The following is a 16804-nucleotide window of genomic DNA, read 5'->3' as shown; positions in this document are numbered from 1 at the left end:
CAAAATGCAGCAGAAGTGGCTCAACACCATCCACGTCCCAAAGATTGCTCAGAAATGGCAATTTATTCCTCAAAAAAACCTGCCAAAAGAAGTGGGCTGCAATTCAGGTATCACTGCCAGTGACAAACTCATCTATTGCCTCCCCCCATTACATCTTCCTCTGCCATCACCCTGAGCCTCCATAATTATTTAGCTCTAATTAACAATTAAGGAATCCACCAATGTACTAATTTACTTCAAAATGAACAAAGGAATTAGAAAGCAGAGCTGTGGCCTGTGCCTGCAGCAGAGCTGGGCTGCTCCTCATTACTCCCAAACTCCTTTTTTATTCCTAATAAATCTCAATGCCAAAGATTCCAAGGCGCCTCTGCTCCTTATTAAGTGCTTGAAAAATAAACTTGTCCCAAATCCAGAATATTGTTCGTTTTCCCCTGCAGACCTATGAATTTCAGCACTTTCCTTGTTATGGCAACATCTTGCCAGGGTCTGGAAGAACCCACAGGTGGGAATCACATCCCAAAGAGGATCCAGAGGATGGCAGAGCCCTTCCTGAAGTGCCCAGGAAAGGTAATTTTGCCACTTCAGTTCATTACAAACCCACAGCACATCCCCCTGAGCTGCTGAGCCCAGAGCAGAGGGATGGACCTGGCTGCCAAAGGCCACTGAGCCACTTCCAGTTTGGAATTATCCAGGGGTAGCCAGGCAGTAGAAGCCAGCTGAGAGAAGAGAGACTGTCCCCAAAGAGTTACCAGGCACCAGGAGGGTGAGGGGAATGAAGAATTCCAACTGTTCAGGCACACACACACAAAAATCTCAATTTGCATTTGGGTTTTCCCCTCAGTGTGACCTCAGTGTTCACAGGGGTCTGAGGATCTGACTCCATGTTTCAGAAGGCTGATTTATTATTTTATGATATATATTATATTAAAACTATACTAAAAGAATAGAAGAAAGGATTTCATCAGAAGGCTGGCTAAGAATAGGATAGGAAAGAATGATAACAAAGGTTTGTGGCTTGGACTCTCTGTCCAAGCTAGCTGACTGTGATTGGCCATTAATTAGAAACAACCACATGAGCCCAATCCCAGATGCACCTGTTGCATTCCACAGCAGCAGATAACCATTGGTTACATTTTGTTCCTGGGGCCTCTCAGCTTCTCAGGAGGAAAAATCCTAAGGAAAAGGATTTTCCATAAAAGATGTCTGTGACACCCTCAGGATGTGTTTGCGTGGACTTGAACGACAAAGCTTGGCTAAAAACCCCAAATAAAGCAGGAACATAAGGCCAGCCTCAGTCAGAGCACTGCCTCACGTCCCCAGCACATGCACAAGAGCTGGGGACACGCTCCAGGCTCCAGCTGGGGGACAGCAGCTCCAGCAAGGAGCTCAGCACCAGGAGCTCCAGTGGACTGGGGGGCAGCCACCCCTCTCCCAGCACCAGATCCCAGGAAGCCACACCAAGGAGGGCCCCCAAAGCACAACCACCCCTCCCACAGAGAGCTGCAGCCCTTCCCAGCTCCCCAGTGACAGCAGGGAGGTGCTGGGGGTGCTGATCCCACTGTGGGCAGGAGCACTGGGCATCCTGCTTTATTCCAAATCCTGCTGACCTCACCTCCTTCCCTGTGGGATAATCCAGCCTGGCTCAGCTCCCAGGCACATCCACAAATCCCCTGGGCAGGCATTGGTCTGATCCACCTCATTCCCTGCCCCACCACCGCCCCTCTGGCTCTGTGCAAACGCTCAGGAAGGTGAGCTGAGCCCTCACCATGACCTCCACCAGCTCTGGGACATGACAAGGAACCTTCAAACCACTAAAGACAGAGCTTGCACTAAAGAAAATAACACCAACAGCCAAGAAAATCATCATTAGTGGCATTGTCTGGGTATTTTGGCTTTGTCTTGTTGCTTATTAGAGACAGCCTGGGGGTGACAGCACAGGGACACAGGAAGGGCAGTGCAGGAGCCATACCTGAGTAGATGAATCCTGGATTTCATTGGTTTCTTTTGGCACCTGGAGAGTTGGAGAGAGAGAAGAGGGAAAACATCACTGCCCAAGGACCAGCAATGCCTTCAGCACGTGTTTATTGCTGGCTCCAGGACTGAGGAACTGCCTCTGCTGGCCCAGGAAACATCCAGGGAATGCTCAGTGAGAGCCAATCCTCCCCAGCAACAGCAGGGAATGGCTTCTGATCAAACCTCTCAAGAGTCTGGGTGGGTTTTTTGCAGTTTCTGTTGATTTGGAAACTCTTCAATCCTGACGAGGGCCTGTTACTGTTACATTTTTTGAAAAATCTTTTTGCCCAGGATTTTTTTCCTGGGAAGCTGAGAAGTTTTAGAGAAAAATGAAAACAATAATTATTTGACTTGCTTTTCTTGTGTTTTGCTGTTTTGGAATGTGTTTAAATATTGTTTACCCACAGGTGATTGTTTGATTGGATTCTGGTGTGAATTGTTTTGACTTAATGACCATACACAGCCAAGCTGTGTCAGGACTGGAAAGAGTCATGAGTTTTCATTATTATCTTTTTAGCCTTCTGTAAGTATCCTTTCTGTATTCTTTAGCATAGTTTAGTATTCTTTAATATAATATAGTAACATAAAATAATAAATTAGCCTTCTAAGAACACGGAGTCAGGTTCATCATTCCTTCCAACGATGGGGGTCCCAGAAAACACAACAAGGGCCAGCAAGGGATGGGAACTGGGGGGTCCCACCTGCAGGAAATTTACTGATGCTTAAAGTGAAGTTTTCTGCTTTTTTCTGGGGTGAGACCCCAGAGGCATTCATGGAAGAGCTCCAGAGCTCAGGACAACAGAGGTTTCATTTTGGGGTGACCAGGGGTTGCACTGGCCCCTCGGGGTTACCCTGGCCACTCCTCTGTCCCCCAGAGCAGGAGGTGAGCAGCTCTGTGTCACACTCAGCCAGCTCCTCAATCCCTCATCAGCAGGGCTTGCCCACAAACCCTCCTCTTCAAATCACCAACACAACCCAACACAGCCCATGTAGGGCTGTCCCAGGTGCCACCACTCCCTGTTCCCTGCCTGGAGGTGCTGGCTCCAGCATCCCAAAGGAATCCCTGGGCAACAGCCAGGCAGGGCAGTGCCCCATGTTCCCTCCCTTGGCACTGCCCTGTCCCAGCAGCTGTCCCAGCTCCTCCCCAGCCCACAGACATGGGTTACACACCACGGGCAGGCTCGTGCCAGGCACTGACATCCAGCACTCCCCTCCCTCCAGCTTTTTCCAGGCTCCTATGAAGCACTTCCTATGAAGGTAGCTGGCCTAAGATGTGAGGAATTTCCCTGGGCCAGCTCCAGCTCCTGAGGAAAGCCTGGGTGCTTCAAGTTTTAGGGGATTTATGATGTGATCTGGGCTTTTTGACACAGATATGGTTGTTGGAAATTTGTTGAACGCCGCAACGAAAGCAAAGTCCCCCAAATTTCCATTTTCCAGCAATGCTGGCTGGACAGAGGGACAGCTTCAGGAAGGATGATGTACCTAAGGGTGCAATGCTGCTGGGAGTGGGCAGGAATTCCAGAGTGGTGTCCAATTCCCAGGACAGCTTTACCTCTTCTCAGAAGCACAGCTCCAGCTGCAGCATTACTCAAAGCCACCCACAGGAGCACATCCAGTCACAGCCACCCCCAGGCTTTCCCTGGATCCCAAACTCTCCCTTTAACTCACTTTCCTAGGCACCAAGCCCATCTGTGACTTGAAGGGATGGAAAAGAACCACCCAACCTCCTCCTACCCCATCCCAAACTGGAGATCCCAGCAGTTCCAGACAACGCCCTGGGTTGGGCCTTTCCTTGGGATGGTGTGACACTGAGGAAAAGCTTGGCCCAGCAGTCCCTAAATGTGTCAGCTGTCCCCAGGCACACCTGTGGCCAGGCTGCTGGGAGCTCCCACGGGGCCCTGTGGAGGCTGAAGGAGCCTGGGCAGGTCGAGTTGTAGCTGTGGCACTGCTCAGCAGCTGCTGCTGGGTCCCCCATCACGAAGGTGAGCTGTTGGAGAGCGCCCTGGAAGAGACAGAAACCAGAGTTTATGTTCCTGCTTCTTCCAGAGCAGAGGGAAAGGTCTGGCAGGGCCTGCAGGGGAGGTCATCTCCAGCTTCTCATAGCCAGGGATTTCTTTATGGGATGGTTTGGGCAATGAATGTTCCCTCTGCAGCTTCAGGAGTTGCATGCAAAATGTCCCAGGGTGTTCCAGCCTGGCCTTGGGCACTGCCAGGGATCCAGGGGCTGCCCCAGCTGCTCTGGGCACCCTGTGCCAGGGCCTGCCCACCCTCACAGGGAACAATTCCCAATTCCCAATATCCCATCCAACCCCACCCTTTGGAAGTCTGAAGCCATTGGACACACTTCCCCAACCAGCTCTTTCCATCCTGACCACACAGAGACTTCTCCTCATGGTCCAAGTCATGGCCAGCACCAGAGGATGAGTGGAAATCAAGCCCAGAGGTGACCTGACTGCTGCCCCTTGTGCTGCCCTGACCCAAACCCAAGCCCTCTGCACAACTCCAAGCCTTTCCTAAGTTCATCCTGCCCAAGCATGGAAATAAATGTTGTTTTGGGAAGAGAAGGCGATGGAAATGGATTCCATCAGAGGGAACTTGCAGCCTCTTTCACACAGGTAGAGCAGACCCTGCCCAGCTCTCACCTTAAAGGGGATCTCGAAGGACTCGATGAGGCCTCCAATGATGATCAGCCCCTCAGTGTTCACGCCCATCCCAAAATGGTTGGACCAGCTGACTCTGTCCACCAGCCGACAGTCCACGTGCAGCTCCAGCCTCTCCAGGGAGATGCTGAGAGCCACCTGGTGCCAGTGCCCATCGCCCAGGGAGGACACTGGGAACCTGAGGGGGAGGGAGGAGACACAATAACTTCATGCCACACCTGGTCCAGGAGCAGGCTTCACCCCTCAGCAGCTCCAGGGCCCCCAGGTGTCCATCCTCAGTGCAGACATGAGGAACAATCCGAGAATTGTTACAACACCATCACTTGTTTCCCATGGATTTGGGGATGTCTAAAACCACTCAAGGCATCTGAGAAATGAGTGGGGTTTGTGTCTTGATTTATCCCCAGGGATCTGAACCTTTTGTTCTTTGTTTTGTTTCTGTTCCAGACTGCAATGCAAGATGTTTTCCATTGCCATCTGTATGGCAGATTATCTTTTGTCAAGTGGGCAGTTTGCCTTATCTCTCTCTTTGAGTGACCACATTCACACCTCCCTGGGAGGGGACATCTGCTGATAACAGCCATTGAATGTCCCTGCATGGCTGATAAGAACTACAGCATCCCATTGGGAGATGTGAGCCCAGAGGGAGGAGCCAAGCATTGCTACCCAGATATAATCCAGAGGTTTGGAGACACCAGCACGGCTTCTCCACGGGATTCCCCAGAGGAACAGCAGCTGCCTCTCCTTCCCCTGGATCTTCAGAGTCAGAATCCATCCTTCTCTACAGGATCCCTGCTCCAGCAGAGCCACCCCTGACACTGCAGGAGGGCTGCAGCCACAATTCCAATGGGACTGTGCCAACACCCTGACCCACAGGGTGTCAGGCTGGGTTCTGACTCTGGCAGTGTTGTTCTAGTGCACTGCATTGTTCATTTTATCCTTTTATTTTTTCTTCCCTATTAAAGAACTGTTATTTCCTTCTCCCATATTTTGGCCTGACAGCCCCTTAATTTAAAATTTATAGCAATTGGGAGGGGTGGGAAGGGTTTACATTCTCCATTTCAGGGGAGGCTCCTGCCTCCCTTAGCAGACTCCTGTCTTTCCAAACCAAGGCAGTTTCCCAGAGCTGCATCATTTTGGCAGAGTGGAGTTTGGCAGTGACAGCCTGCACCAGGTCTGAGGGACATCACCTTCCTTCAGCTGAGGTGAGCTCAGCACTGCCCAAAGCCCACCAGAGAGGGAAAGCCTGACCCTGGGCCGAGGGAGAAGGGCGGAAGGGAAGGAAGGAAGGAAGGAAAAAAAACCACCCCCTGGGCTGGGACTTACTCATAGTGTCTTCTCCTCGTGGTGACAAAGACCAGGGCATAGGGGCTAACCCTGATCTGGAAGAGCACGCGGCTGCGGTGGCTGAGGATGGTCACCAGGCTGGTGTCCTCCTTCAGGGAGTACCTGAGCTTCAGCAGCACACTCAGCTCGTCTGCAAACCTGGTGGGAAGAGGGGACACGTGCCATTGTGCAGTGGCTGCTGCTGCTGTGTCACCATCAACTGAGCCCTTGGGATAAAAAAATCTGAGTCACAGCACAGATGAACGAATGAGAAGGAAAAATAAAGGGAGAAAAGAGCCAACAATTGTTCCAGTTGAGAGGTTCAAAGAGAAGCAGCCAGGCCTAAATTAGCACTGCCCACACAACCTCAGCATGGGGTGATGGGGCCATGCCAAGGTGTCCTTCCTGCACCCAGCCGAGAACGATCAAAGAACCCCAGAATGATTTAGGTTGGAGGAAACCTTCAAGCTCATCTCATCCCACCCACTGCCATGGCAGGGACACCTTCCACTGCCCAGGCTGCTCCAAGCCCCGTTCAATCTGGCCTTGGACACTTCTGGGGACAGGAAAAACTGTTCCAAAATGTAAGAAATGAAGGAAGCCCTGAGCTCAGGGCACAGAGGGGCTGAGTTATCTCCATGTCACCATGGAATGGGCTCTCCAAGGAACTCCTCAAACCAACAGCCACACCTTAGATGGTTTTTGAGCTGCTCCAAGCCCTATTTAACCTGGCCTTGGGGCATTTCTGGGGACAGGACAAACTGCTCCTAAATGTAAGAAATGAAGGAAGCTCTGAAATCAGAGGAGTGGCTGAGTTATCTCCATGTCACCATGGAATCAAGCTCATCTCATCCCATCCCCTGCCATGGCAGGGACACCTCCCACTGTCCCAGGCTGCTCTATGCCCCATCCAACCTGGCTTGAGGCATTTCTGGGGACAGGACAAACTGTTCCAAAATGTTCCAAATGTTCCAAAATGTAAGAAATGCAGGAAGCCCTGAGCTCAGAGCACAGAGTGGCTGAGTTATCTCCACATCACCATGGGATGCGCTCTCCAAGGAACTCCTCAAACCAACAGCCATGCCTTAGATGGTTTTTGAGCCCCAGCACCCCATTCCCAGCCCCTGGAGGGAGGTTACCTGTCCCCAAAGGCCTCCCTGGTGGGGATGTTGAGGGTTGCATACTGCCCAATCTCCAGGATCCTGCACTTGCTGTGGTCGTAGCCAAAGGAAACATTGCTGAGGTCCTGGGCATGGAGAGTGATTTTGTCCAGCAGGTTCACCTCATCTGCATTGGGGGAGAAGAGACAGATGCTCAGTAGGCTCAGGAACCTCCACTTCAGGGCTCTGCTCTGTTTATTCTCCAGCAAGAGAACAACAGACAAATTGGACAACAGACAAAACCTGCAGGGAGAAGAGTGTCAGTTTGGGAAAATTAAAATTCAGTGCACAAATTCAGCAGACTCAGACCACAAAAGCCATTCAGACAGCTTCACAAACAGCCAGGTGAGATTTTTGAATCACAATGTGAGTTTGGAGGCCACTGTCCCGAAGGTAGGAAGGGCCATTCCTTCCCCAGCTGTGGTGGTACCTCAACCACAGAATTGGGATGCTCAGGACTGTAAAGCAGAGCCTGGGACAGAAATGCCCCAAACCACAAGACCTGGAGCAGCTGGGTACAGGAATCTTGCTCATCCTTTCCCAGACTTCCCTGTGGATGCTGTAAATAAAGAATTGGAGAAAGAATTCTCACCATGAGAAGCTTTTCGCTCCCTGGTGAACAGACTTTCTCTTCCCAAGTTCACCTTCAACTAAAGAATCTTAGAGCTACAGAAATACCTGAGGAAAAATGTGGTTTAAAACCTCAAGGTTTCCTTTACCTCCCCATTAGCAAAAAGACTTGCAGACCTCAGACATTGAAAACCAGATCCCTCCAGTGTGGCAACAACCCTGCCACCAACAAGGAGTGGGTGTAAGAGCCTGAATGAGGGATGTGGGGCTCCAGGGGCTCTCCAAAATGCAGTTTATTGTATCCAAAATGCAGTTTATTGTATACAAAATGCAGTTTATTCCATCCAAGAGGTTACAGCAGCCCAGGGTCGTGGGTGACAGAGCTGTGCCCACAGCTGTCAGCCCCAACTGCAGGCAGGCCTGGAGACCCTTTGGGTTTGGTTCCAATGCATTCTATACTTTTCTTTTGGTCACAATGCATTCTAGACTTTTCTTTGCTGAGCATCTTCATACAGTAGAACCAATCTATACCTTAACTATTATCTACAGCCTATCATAACTCCTATAATTACCATATTCCTGTTACTGTTCTCCAATCACTCAAAGTCAGTACATTACAGTTTAAGCTAGAAGTTGTTTTTCAGTTTTCTTGCAGTGCAAAATTCTGAGACCTTTTTCTACTTGCAACTTTGCTGCCTTGTTTGCCTGTGCTCTCTTTCTGCTTGGTAAAAACATCTTCTTGTTTGGGGTGGGTTTATCCTTTGCTCTAAGCCATAAAACCCCTTTCTAACTAACACAGCCTTTGCCTCCTTGGTTATCCAGTGAGACTGGCTCAGCAATTCTTTTCTTCTAGATCAAAACTTGCTCCCACCTCTATTCCTTCATCAGACTCTACATCCAAAAATCTTTCTGCCAAGCACACACATACCTGTGAGACTTTCTTGTCAAACTTTCATCCTTCCCAACAAATGGGGACAAGGGGCAGGCTCAGATCAACAGCCCTGTCCCAGCCCTGCAGGATCACTCCAGACCCCACAGTCCCTTTCCTGGGAGGGTCTGGACAATCCCACTCGATGATTTGTCAGTGGGAATTGTGCCAGCACCATCTGCATGAGCATCTGCCATGGCTTGGGAAGCATCCAGCCCCTTCACTCCCTGGAATTCCCGCTGTGGCTGAGGTGTGAGATTGATTTGAGGGCAGACAAACAGCCCCGGGCACGCTGCGACCTGCCAGGAGATATCCACAGCCAGAGAGGCAAAATAACAAATCAATCAAGCAGAAAACAGCTTTGATCTGCTTCAGACACTCTTGTGTCACTCCTGACACCACCTCCTTGGAAGATTCTGCATGGGAAAGAGCTCTGTGATGGCAAAGAGGGGAAGGGATGGAGGAGATGGGGCTGTTTGTGGGGAGCTGTGACTTCATCTGGGATTTTCCCAGTTCCCCACATGGGCACAGCATCCACTGGATTCCAGGCAACTTCTAAAGCCCTGCAAAATGAAGGTGCAGCAGCTTTTAGCAGCAAGAACGCAAAAAAAACTGGGACCAAGACAGAGGGTGCAGGGTTGAGCCCCTGGGAGCCCTGAGCAGCCAAAACCCCCAGAGGCAGAGCCAGCAGAGTTTATCAGCACAGCACAGGAATTAATCCAAGAGCAAAGAGCTCACAGAGGGGAATATATCAGGAACGTTCATCCCTCTCAGCCCCAAGCATTCTTGGGAGTGATTCCCTCACTGCTGGCATCAATGGAAGTGCCAAGACCTGCACAATTCCATCCCCAGGGGCTGCAGCCCCCACCAGGGCCCTGGAGATCACAGGCACTGAGAGCTCACTGGGTCCTGCCAGGGATGTGATTCCCACACCTGCTGCAGCTGGAACCGATGCCTTGTGCAGGCTGGCCCAGAACAGAGGCTGGACAGAGCTAAGGAATAAAGCAGCTGGTCCCAGGAGCTGCTGTGGGGAGCTGGAGCACCACAGGACAGGCAGGGCTTGTGAACAGGCACAGATTCCAAGGGGGAACAGCCCAGCCCCATGGGAGATGTTCCACAAGCAGCCCCAGGAAATGAGGGATCAGGTGCAGGTCCCTCCTGGAGCACAGTCAGTAGGAAAAGGGAAGCACAGGCAGAAGCTGGTGTGGAAACCAGGCTGCAATCAGGTGTGGAGTCCATCCAAGGACAGAGATGGACAGAGAGCAAAAGGACAAGGAGAGAAATTTCATCCAGAGAAGGCCCACAGCCCATCCAAGAGGCAAAGACCCCCACGAGAGCTCAGGCCAGGGCTGAGGGCACAGGGCTGAGCTTAAATGGGGCTGCTGGGATGAGCTGGGGGTCCCAGCTGAGGCTGCTCGGGGTCATTAAGGCCCATTAGTGCTGTCAGGAATCAGATGGGTTTTAATAGTGACTCTCCACCATCCCATCCCAACCCAAGGCGTTCCCTGAGGGGCACCCCCAGCTGCAGACACAGAAAAGTGACCACCCATATTCTCCTTTGGCTCGTTTCAATGTGTGAAATTTCCACTGAGCTTTACTTTCTCCCCAAAAGAGGGAAAATTATATTAAACAGCCAAAAACTGGGGCCTTGGAGAGCTCCTAGCAGGGTCTGTCAGGCTGAGTCATTTCCCCTGGATGTGGCACTGGTTGGAACCTGAAATAACAGGGCTGGCCAAGCCCAGGGGACAGCCTGGCTGGGGAATGGAGCCTATGACCTAATGGGCCTTTCCCCCCCTCTAACTCCTGATTGCCTGATGGAAATGTCCTGCCAGGACTCTGCTTAGGATCACTCCAAACTCTGCATCAGAGAGCCTGGGACATCACAGCTCCAGATTTAACCAGGAAGGTTCCCTGCATTAGGTGATGGAAAACCAGGGCTCCATGCTGGGCCTGACACCAGTGACACCAGCACCAGGCATCCAAACCAGCCCAGCCCACCTGCTCCACCTCCCCTGACCTCCCATGGTCATGGGAAGATGCTGGAGGCTGTGTAGGAATGTATCCCCTGTTAACAGAGTGACAAAACTCTCCTTTTTCTCCTCAAAAAGGAAAAGAGCCCAGAAGTTTCTCTCCTCAGCTGGGTAAAAAGCCATCTCACAGGACCTGGGGACTTCACCTCACACTTAAGGATAGCTAATGGGTAAAGAGCCAAAAAGTCCCACCTGAGCAATTTACTAGAAAAAGAAGAGAACAAAGAAACTAATTGCTTTTGTGAGGTGTTTTACCAAGAGCAAGAAACTTTTGCACCTAGATCAGTTTTTCTCTATAAAGAATTTTGTTATTTTGCCTTTTATTGAAACCTTTTTGTTTCCAGCACTACCACAGAAGCCATCCTGCTGATTTTATGCCTTCTAAAGTAGCTGAGCTATCTTGGGTGTGAAATAGATCTCCAAAAGCTTATGAGACCTGGCTTGAGGAGATCCCCATTTCAAGGCTGTGCCTGACTTTCTCTGGAAAAAAAAAGGCAACTTCCCACTTGTTTGGAACTCCCTGGTGGCTCTGCACGTTGGCTGGACAAGCTCAAGGACACCTTGGCTGTGTCTGTTGAGTCATGAATGACACAGACTCCCAAGGCATTCAGAAGGCTAATTAGCAAAAGAGCCCCATTTATTTCATCCTCTCTTCTTTTATAGCTTAGTTTGCTACAGGTGGACCTGATTGGTCATTTAATCAATACATTTCACCTAATTGGCTAATTAACAAGACACCCATTTGTAAACAATCTTATGAGAATAGCAGGAAAACAGCTATTAAAAAACACCACCTGCAGGTTATTATTAATAATTGGCTATCACTGTTTATCTCCACCTCCCTGAAGCTTCCCAGGCTGATTCTGGGAAAACAGAATCACAGAATGAGCAGGTTGGAAGAGACCTTCAAGATCATTGAGTCCAACCCAGCCCCAACCCCTCAGCTCAACCCTGGCACCCAGTGCCACATCCAGGCTTTGTTAAATACACTCAGGGATGGGGACTCCACCACCTCCCTGGGCAGCCATTCCAGAACTTTATCACTCCTTCTGTAAAAAACTTTTTCCTGATATCCAACCTGAATTTCCCTTGGTGCAGCTTATCTAGCTTTCCTCTCCCTCTGACCAGAGAGCTGCCACCACACTTGACATGGAGTTTTTTGCAGGCAGCTCTTCCTGCTTCTCCTTCCATCCAGAATTTCTCGTGACAATGCCCACAGCAGCCAGCACTGCCTGTAGCATTCACATCCCCTGGAAAAATCCCTTTACCCAGGATTCTTCTCCTGGGAAGCTGAGAGGCTTCAGAGAAAAGGAAAACAATTCTTATCTCATTGGCTTCTCCTGTGTTGTGCTCATGTGGAATGTGTTTGGAGATTGTTCACCCACAGGTGATTGTTCCATTGCATTCTGCTGGGAGTTGTTTTCACTCTTTGGCCAATCAGGGCCAAGCTGTGTCAGGACTCTGGAGAGAGTCAGGAGTTTTCATGATGATCTTTTTAGCATTCTGAAGTATCCTTTCTGTATTCCTTAGTATAGTATTCTTTAGTATAATATAGTATTCTTTAATATAATATAGTATTATAATATATTATAAATATATTATATTTATGTAATATAGTATTATAAAGTATTATGTTCTTTAATATAATACAGTATCATAAAGTAATAAATTTGCCTTCTGAGAACATGGAGTCAGATTCATCATTCCTGCCTTTGTTGGGGCATTCCCAACAAATTCAGTAACTGCCAGTGCCACATCCACTCCCTGCTGCTCCCATTTCCCTCCCCATCCAAGCATCCCTTTCCGAGGGCACTCCAGAAGGCACCTAAGGTGAGCTTTGAGCTTCAGGACTCACAGCTCCCAGGGCTGGTTATGCAACAGGATTTGAACCTCCTCCTCCCTGCTCCGCAGAGCAGGGATAATTTGGGTCTGACCCCGTGGCTGCGAGTCCAGAGGGGACAGAGCCAAGGCAGGAAGAAAAGGAACAAGGGCATTTCCCACAGAGGACACCAGAGCCATTATGGAAGAGTGAATGCAGGCACCCACCCACAGAGAGGACAGCGAATTCCAGGGGAGAGAAACCTTCTGGGAAGAAAGAGCTCGGCTGCACGCACTGTCTGGGCAGGAAAAGGGAGCACAGGTTCTCCTGGAGCTCATTACCCACAGCTGCAGCTGTGCTGCCCCTCCTTTGTGCCTGCCCAGCACGGGGGGCTCTGCAGGGAGGGGATGGGGCTTCTGGGGACAAAGGCTGGAGGAAGGGCTGCTGCAAGGAGGGATGACCCCCAGTAAGGATAAGCTGGGAAAAGTAGGGCAAGTGGCAGGAAAGGAGGGGAGCTTTGGGAGCAGGGGAGAGTTTCAGAGCTGCTGAAGGCACAGGGTGGGCACAGGAGTGTGGGAGCATCGGGGGGTAGGATGGTGGGGATGGATGGAGACCAGAGATCTCTGGAGCCAGGTCTGGAATTTGGGGTTTATTGCAAAGGGCCTGGGTGCAGGGCCCTGCTGGGAGCTGCCAGGCACAGCTCAGAGCAGGCCTGAGAGAAGAGAGGGGAGAGAGGATGAGAGGGTGAGAGAGTAAAAGGGGTAAGAGAGCGAGGTTCCCATTACAATACCATAAATCTTCTTCTGTGTTGAATATTCTGATTCTCACTCACCAATCTAGTCCAAGATACAAATCCTACAGCATTTCCATACAGCCTATAAGAATCACTACATCACCATCCTGTGTTACATTTTAAACCCTACAAACTCCTCTTTGGGCCCCTTCTGCCAAGCTGGCAGGGTCTGCTCTGCCCCTTGGGCCTGTCTGCAAGCAGAGGGTGTTGTTCCATCAAAGGGGATCACCTTCAGCTGGCCACACCATTGTTTTCCAGTTGTTCAGTAACTGAGGGATCTCAAAGCTTGCTTTCATTTCAATCTCACTTATAGTTTCCATATTCTCAAAATCTTTTGCCAGACAATCATATTTATAAGGCTTTCCTGTTTCATATTCCCCAACACTGGAGTGTGGAAGGGGCAGCTCAGCCTTCAGCTTCATCCTGCTCAGGGCAAATCCCAGCTCTCCAAGCCAGCATGGAAATCTCATCCCATTAACTGAGGGGGAGAGGTGTGGGAGAGGCCCTTGTGGGGCCATGGGGAGGGTTTGGGACACGGAGCAAATTGATCTCCTGGAAGCTGAGCAAGGAGACCCCTCTGAAGGAGGGAAGGGCTGGGGGGAGCCCACAAGGACCAGCTGCTCTGCAGGGTTTGGTGGCCTCGCTTGATTTGGGGTTTTTTAATAGGAAATTTAAAAAGAAGCCATTTCCAACCTTTCCAAGATGTGCTGAGGGGTCACAGAATCATGGCATAGTTGGGTTGGAAGAGACCTTTAAAGGTCACCTCGTCCAACCCCCCAGAGCTCCTCACCATCTCCTTCCTGACAGCTCCAAGAGTTAACCCCACCCAGAGCTCCTGGTCCCTGGGGAGGGGCTCTGGTGTCGCCCCAGCCTTGCCCAGCCCTCACCCCCCAGGCCACACTCACACCTTGGTGCATCTTCCATCCCCTGCTCTCATTTCCCCTCCAGGCCCTCCTTCCCCTGCCCTGTGCATTCACCTCCTGCCCCTCCTGGAGCACTGACAGCTCCTGGGCTGAGCTCAAACCCCCACTTAAGTCAAACACCATGGAAATGATGTTTTATTCACATTCAGGGCTTAAAAGCTTTAGCTGGAGGGGCATTTTTACATGGTTTTCATTTAAATCCCCACACAACTGCTCCTCAACCTGTTCAAGTTGGCCTCAGAGCAATTAAATTAATTACTGAATTACAGGGAGTCAGCATTGGAATTGGTGCACAATGCCTATCCAGCAGATTCTGTGGGATTCCTTAAAAAAAATAAAAACATCCCAATAAAATCTGTGTGACACTGAGTGGGGACAAGTGCCATAAACATTGGCCCTCGCTGCAGCTCATAAATAAATTTCTCTTTATTACTCCATTGTCAAAGTAATTAACAGCAAATTCTCCAGTCTCTCCCACTCCAGGGACTTGTTTCCAGCACCAGCTTTCCAAGAGCCTCCCTCTCTATGGTTTTATAAAACACAACCCCATGTTTTATACGCTTGGAAGACAAACAGAAATAAACACCAGAGCTATGCAGGGATGATCCCAAAAAGCTGCTCTGGGTGGGTTGGACAGCCCAGGCTGGGAAGAGCACCCAGCCAGGGTTTGTAGCCCTGATTTTCAGCATCTTCTCATTCTGATCACTGAATACCAGAATCATTTCGGTTGGAAAAGACTTCCAGGACCATCAAATCCAAGCTGTGCCCCATCCTCACCTTGTCCCCAGCCCAGGGCACTCAGTGCCACCTCCAGCCCTTCCTGGGACACCTCCAGGGATGGGCACTCCAAACCTGCCTGGGCAGCCCCTGCTGATGTTTGACCATGTTTTCCATGGAGAAATCCCTGCTGATGTCCACCCTGAGCTGCCCTGGCCCAGCCTGAGGCTGTTCCCTCTCCTCCTGGGGAGCACGTGGATGTTGGAGTGCAAACATCCCAAAAACTCCCAGGAATTGTCTGGATTTGAAAGATTCCAAGGTCAGGACTGTTGGGGAAGATGAAACAGGAAAGCCTTATAAATGTGATTGCCTGGCAAAAGATTTTGAGAATATAGAAACTATAAGTGAGATTGAAATGAAAGCAAGCTTTGAGATCCCTCAGTTACTGAACACCTGGAAAACAATGGTGTGGCCAGCTGAAGGTGATCCCCTTTGGATGGAACAACACCCTCTGCTTGCAGACAGGCCCAAGGGGCAGAGCAGACCCTGCCAGCTTGGCAGAAGGGCCCAAAGAGGAGTTTGTAGGGTTTAAAATGTAACACAGCATGGTAATGGAATGATTCTTATAGGCTGTATGGAAATGCTGTAGGATTTGTGTATTGTACTAGATTGGTTAGTGAGAATCAGAATATTCAACACAGAAGAAGATTTATGGTATTGGAACGGGAACCTCACTCTCTTGCCCCTTTTGCTCTCTCACCCTCCCATCCTCTCTGCCCTTCTCTTCTCTCAGGCCTGCTCTGAGCTGTGCCTGGCAGCTCCCAGCAGGGCCCTGCCCCCAGGCCCTTTGCAATGAACCCCAAGTTCCAGCCCTGGCTGCAGAGATCTCTCATCTCCATCCATCCCCACTGTCCTACCCCTGACCCTCTGGCAAGGAGCACCAGGAGGTGCCTCCAGCCCCCAGCCCTGGCTCTGAGGGCAGGAGAGGAGAAGAGCAGGAACAGAATGACACTGTAGGACATGAAATAACTCAATGTGAACATGCTGCTCTCTCAAGGGTAAAAAGAGACTTTTTAAATTTCTGACTCTAATATTTATAGATTTCCAAAAGTGACAGTGGATTGGAGGGTGACAGTGCCACCTCTCCAAAGGCCCTGGACAAACCAACAGCCCATCAAATTTCTCCTCCTCCATAAAAGAATGCAAAACAATGAGTTATTTACAGAAAGTGTGTGAGAAAGTTTGTTACAAGAATGTAAACATCAGAAGGCTTAGAAAATCTTTAAAAATCAGAGTGACAACAGAGGGCATCTTTCCTGCTGGTTCCTCCCAGCTCCTGCAGGCTGAGGATTTGCTGATCCAAAGGCAAAGTTTGCATTGTCAGGAAGTGGAGCTCAAATCCCTCCTGTCCTGGGAAGCACTGGAGGATATTCCTGCCAGGAATCCCTGGGCACACAGAGCTTCCATTGCACTTTCTGATGTTTTGTGGAGCCTCAAACTCCTCCTGAGGCAGGCTGGGGTGTGTTTGCACAGCCTGAGCTGTGTGCTGAGGCCAGGCCCAGGGGAGGAGCAGCGATGCTGAGCCAAGCTGTGCCCGTGCTCAGGTGACAGATGGCTCCTGGCACAGGTGCCACCCTCCCTGGCTGCCCTCCAGCCCTGAGTCACACCTGCCTGGCACAGCTCCAGGTTCATCTGCAGCCTCCTCTGACACACCCTGCCAAAGGGAACCCACTCAGCACCAGAAGAAGGAGCAGAGCAGGAGGGGTTGGGGTGCAGCCCATCTGCATTTGCTCAAATGAGAGGAATTCCCAGGATGGGCTCCCTGGATGTATTTATTTGGATTTTCTCAGGCTGTAATCTCTCCC

At 50.4% G+C, this 16804-nt stretch overlaps 1 protein-coding gene across 9 annotated transcripts in view; it reads right to left on the bottom strand.

The window, feature by feature from the left end:
* LOC129129018 (uncharacterized) overlaps positions 1-16804 on the bottom strand; it is a 99076-nt gene that overhangs the window by 57270 nt on the left and 25002 nt on the right. For 8 of the 9 annotated variants that reach the window (XM_077189341.1, XM_077189337.1, XM_077189345.1 and 5 more), the window contains exons 2-6: positions 7139-7286; positions 6000-6158; positions 4656-4851; positions 3878-4015; positions 1970-2011 (exon numbers count right to left, since the gene is read on the bottom strand). In XM_077189341.1, the coding sequence (XP_077045456.1) occupies positions 1970-2011; positions 3878-4015; positions 4656-4851; positions 6000-6158; positions 7139-7286 (683 nt within the window). The remainder of the gene's footprint in view (positions 1-1969; positions 2012-3877; positions 4016-4655; positions 4852-5999; positions 6159-7138; positions 7287-16804) is intronic. The other variant, XM_077189338.1, reaches the window with a different exon arrangement.

Source organism: Agelaius phoeniceus, chromosome 21, assembly GCF_051311805.1.
Source record: "Agelaius phoeniceus isolate bAgePho1 chromosome 21, bAgePho1.hap1, whole genome shotgun sequence".
NCBI lineage: Eukaryota > Metazoa > Chordata > Aves > Passeriformes > Icteridae > Agelaius > Agelaius phoeniceus.
Note: the sequence above shows the minus strand (reverse complement) of the source record. Positions and strands in the feature narration are given on the sequence as shown.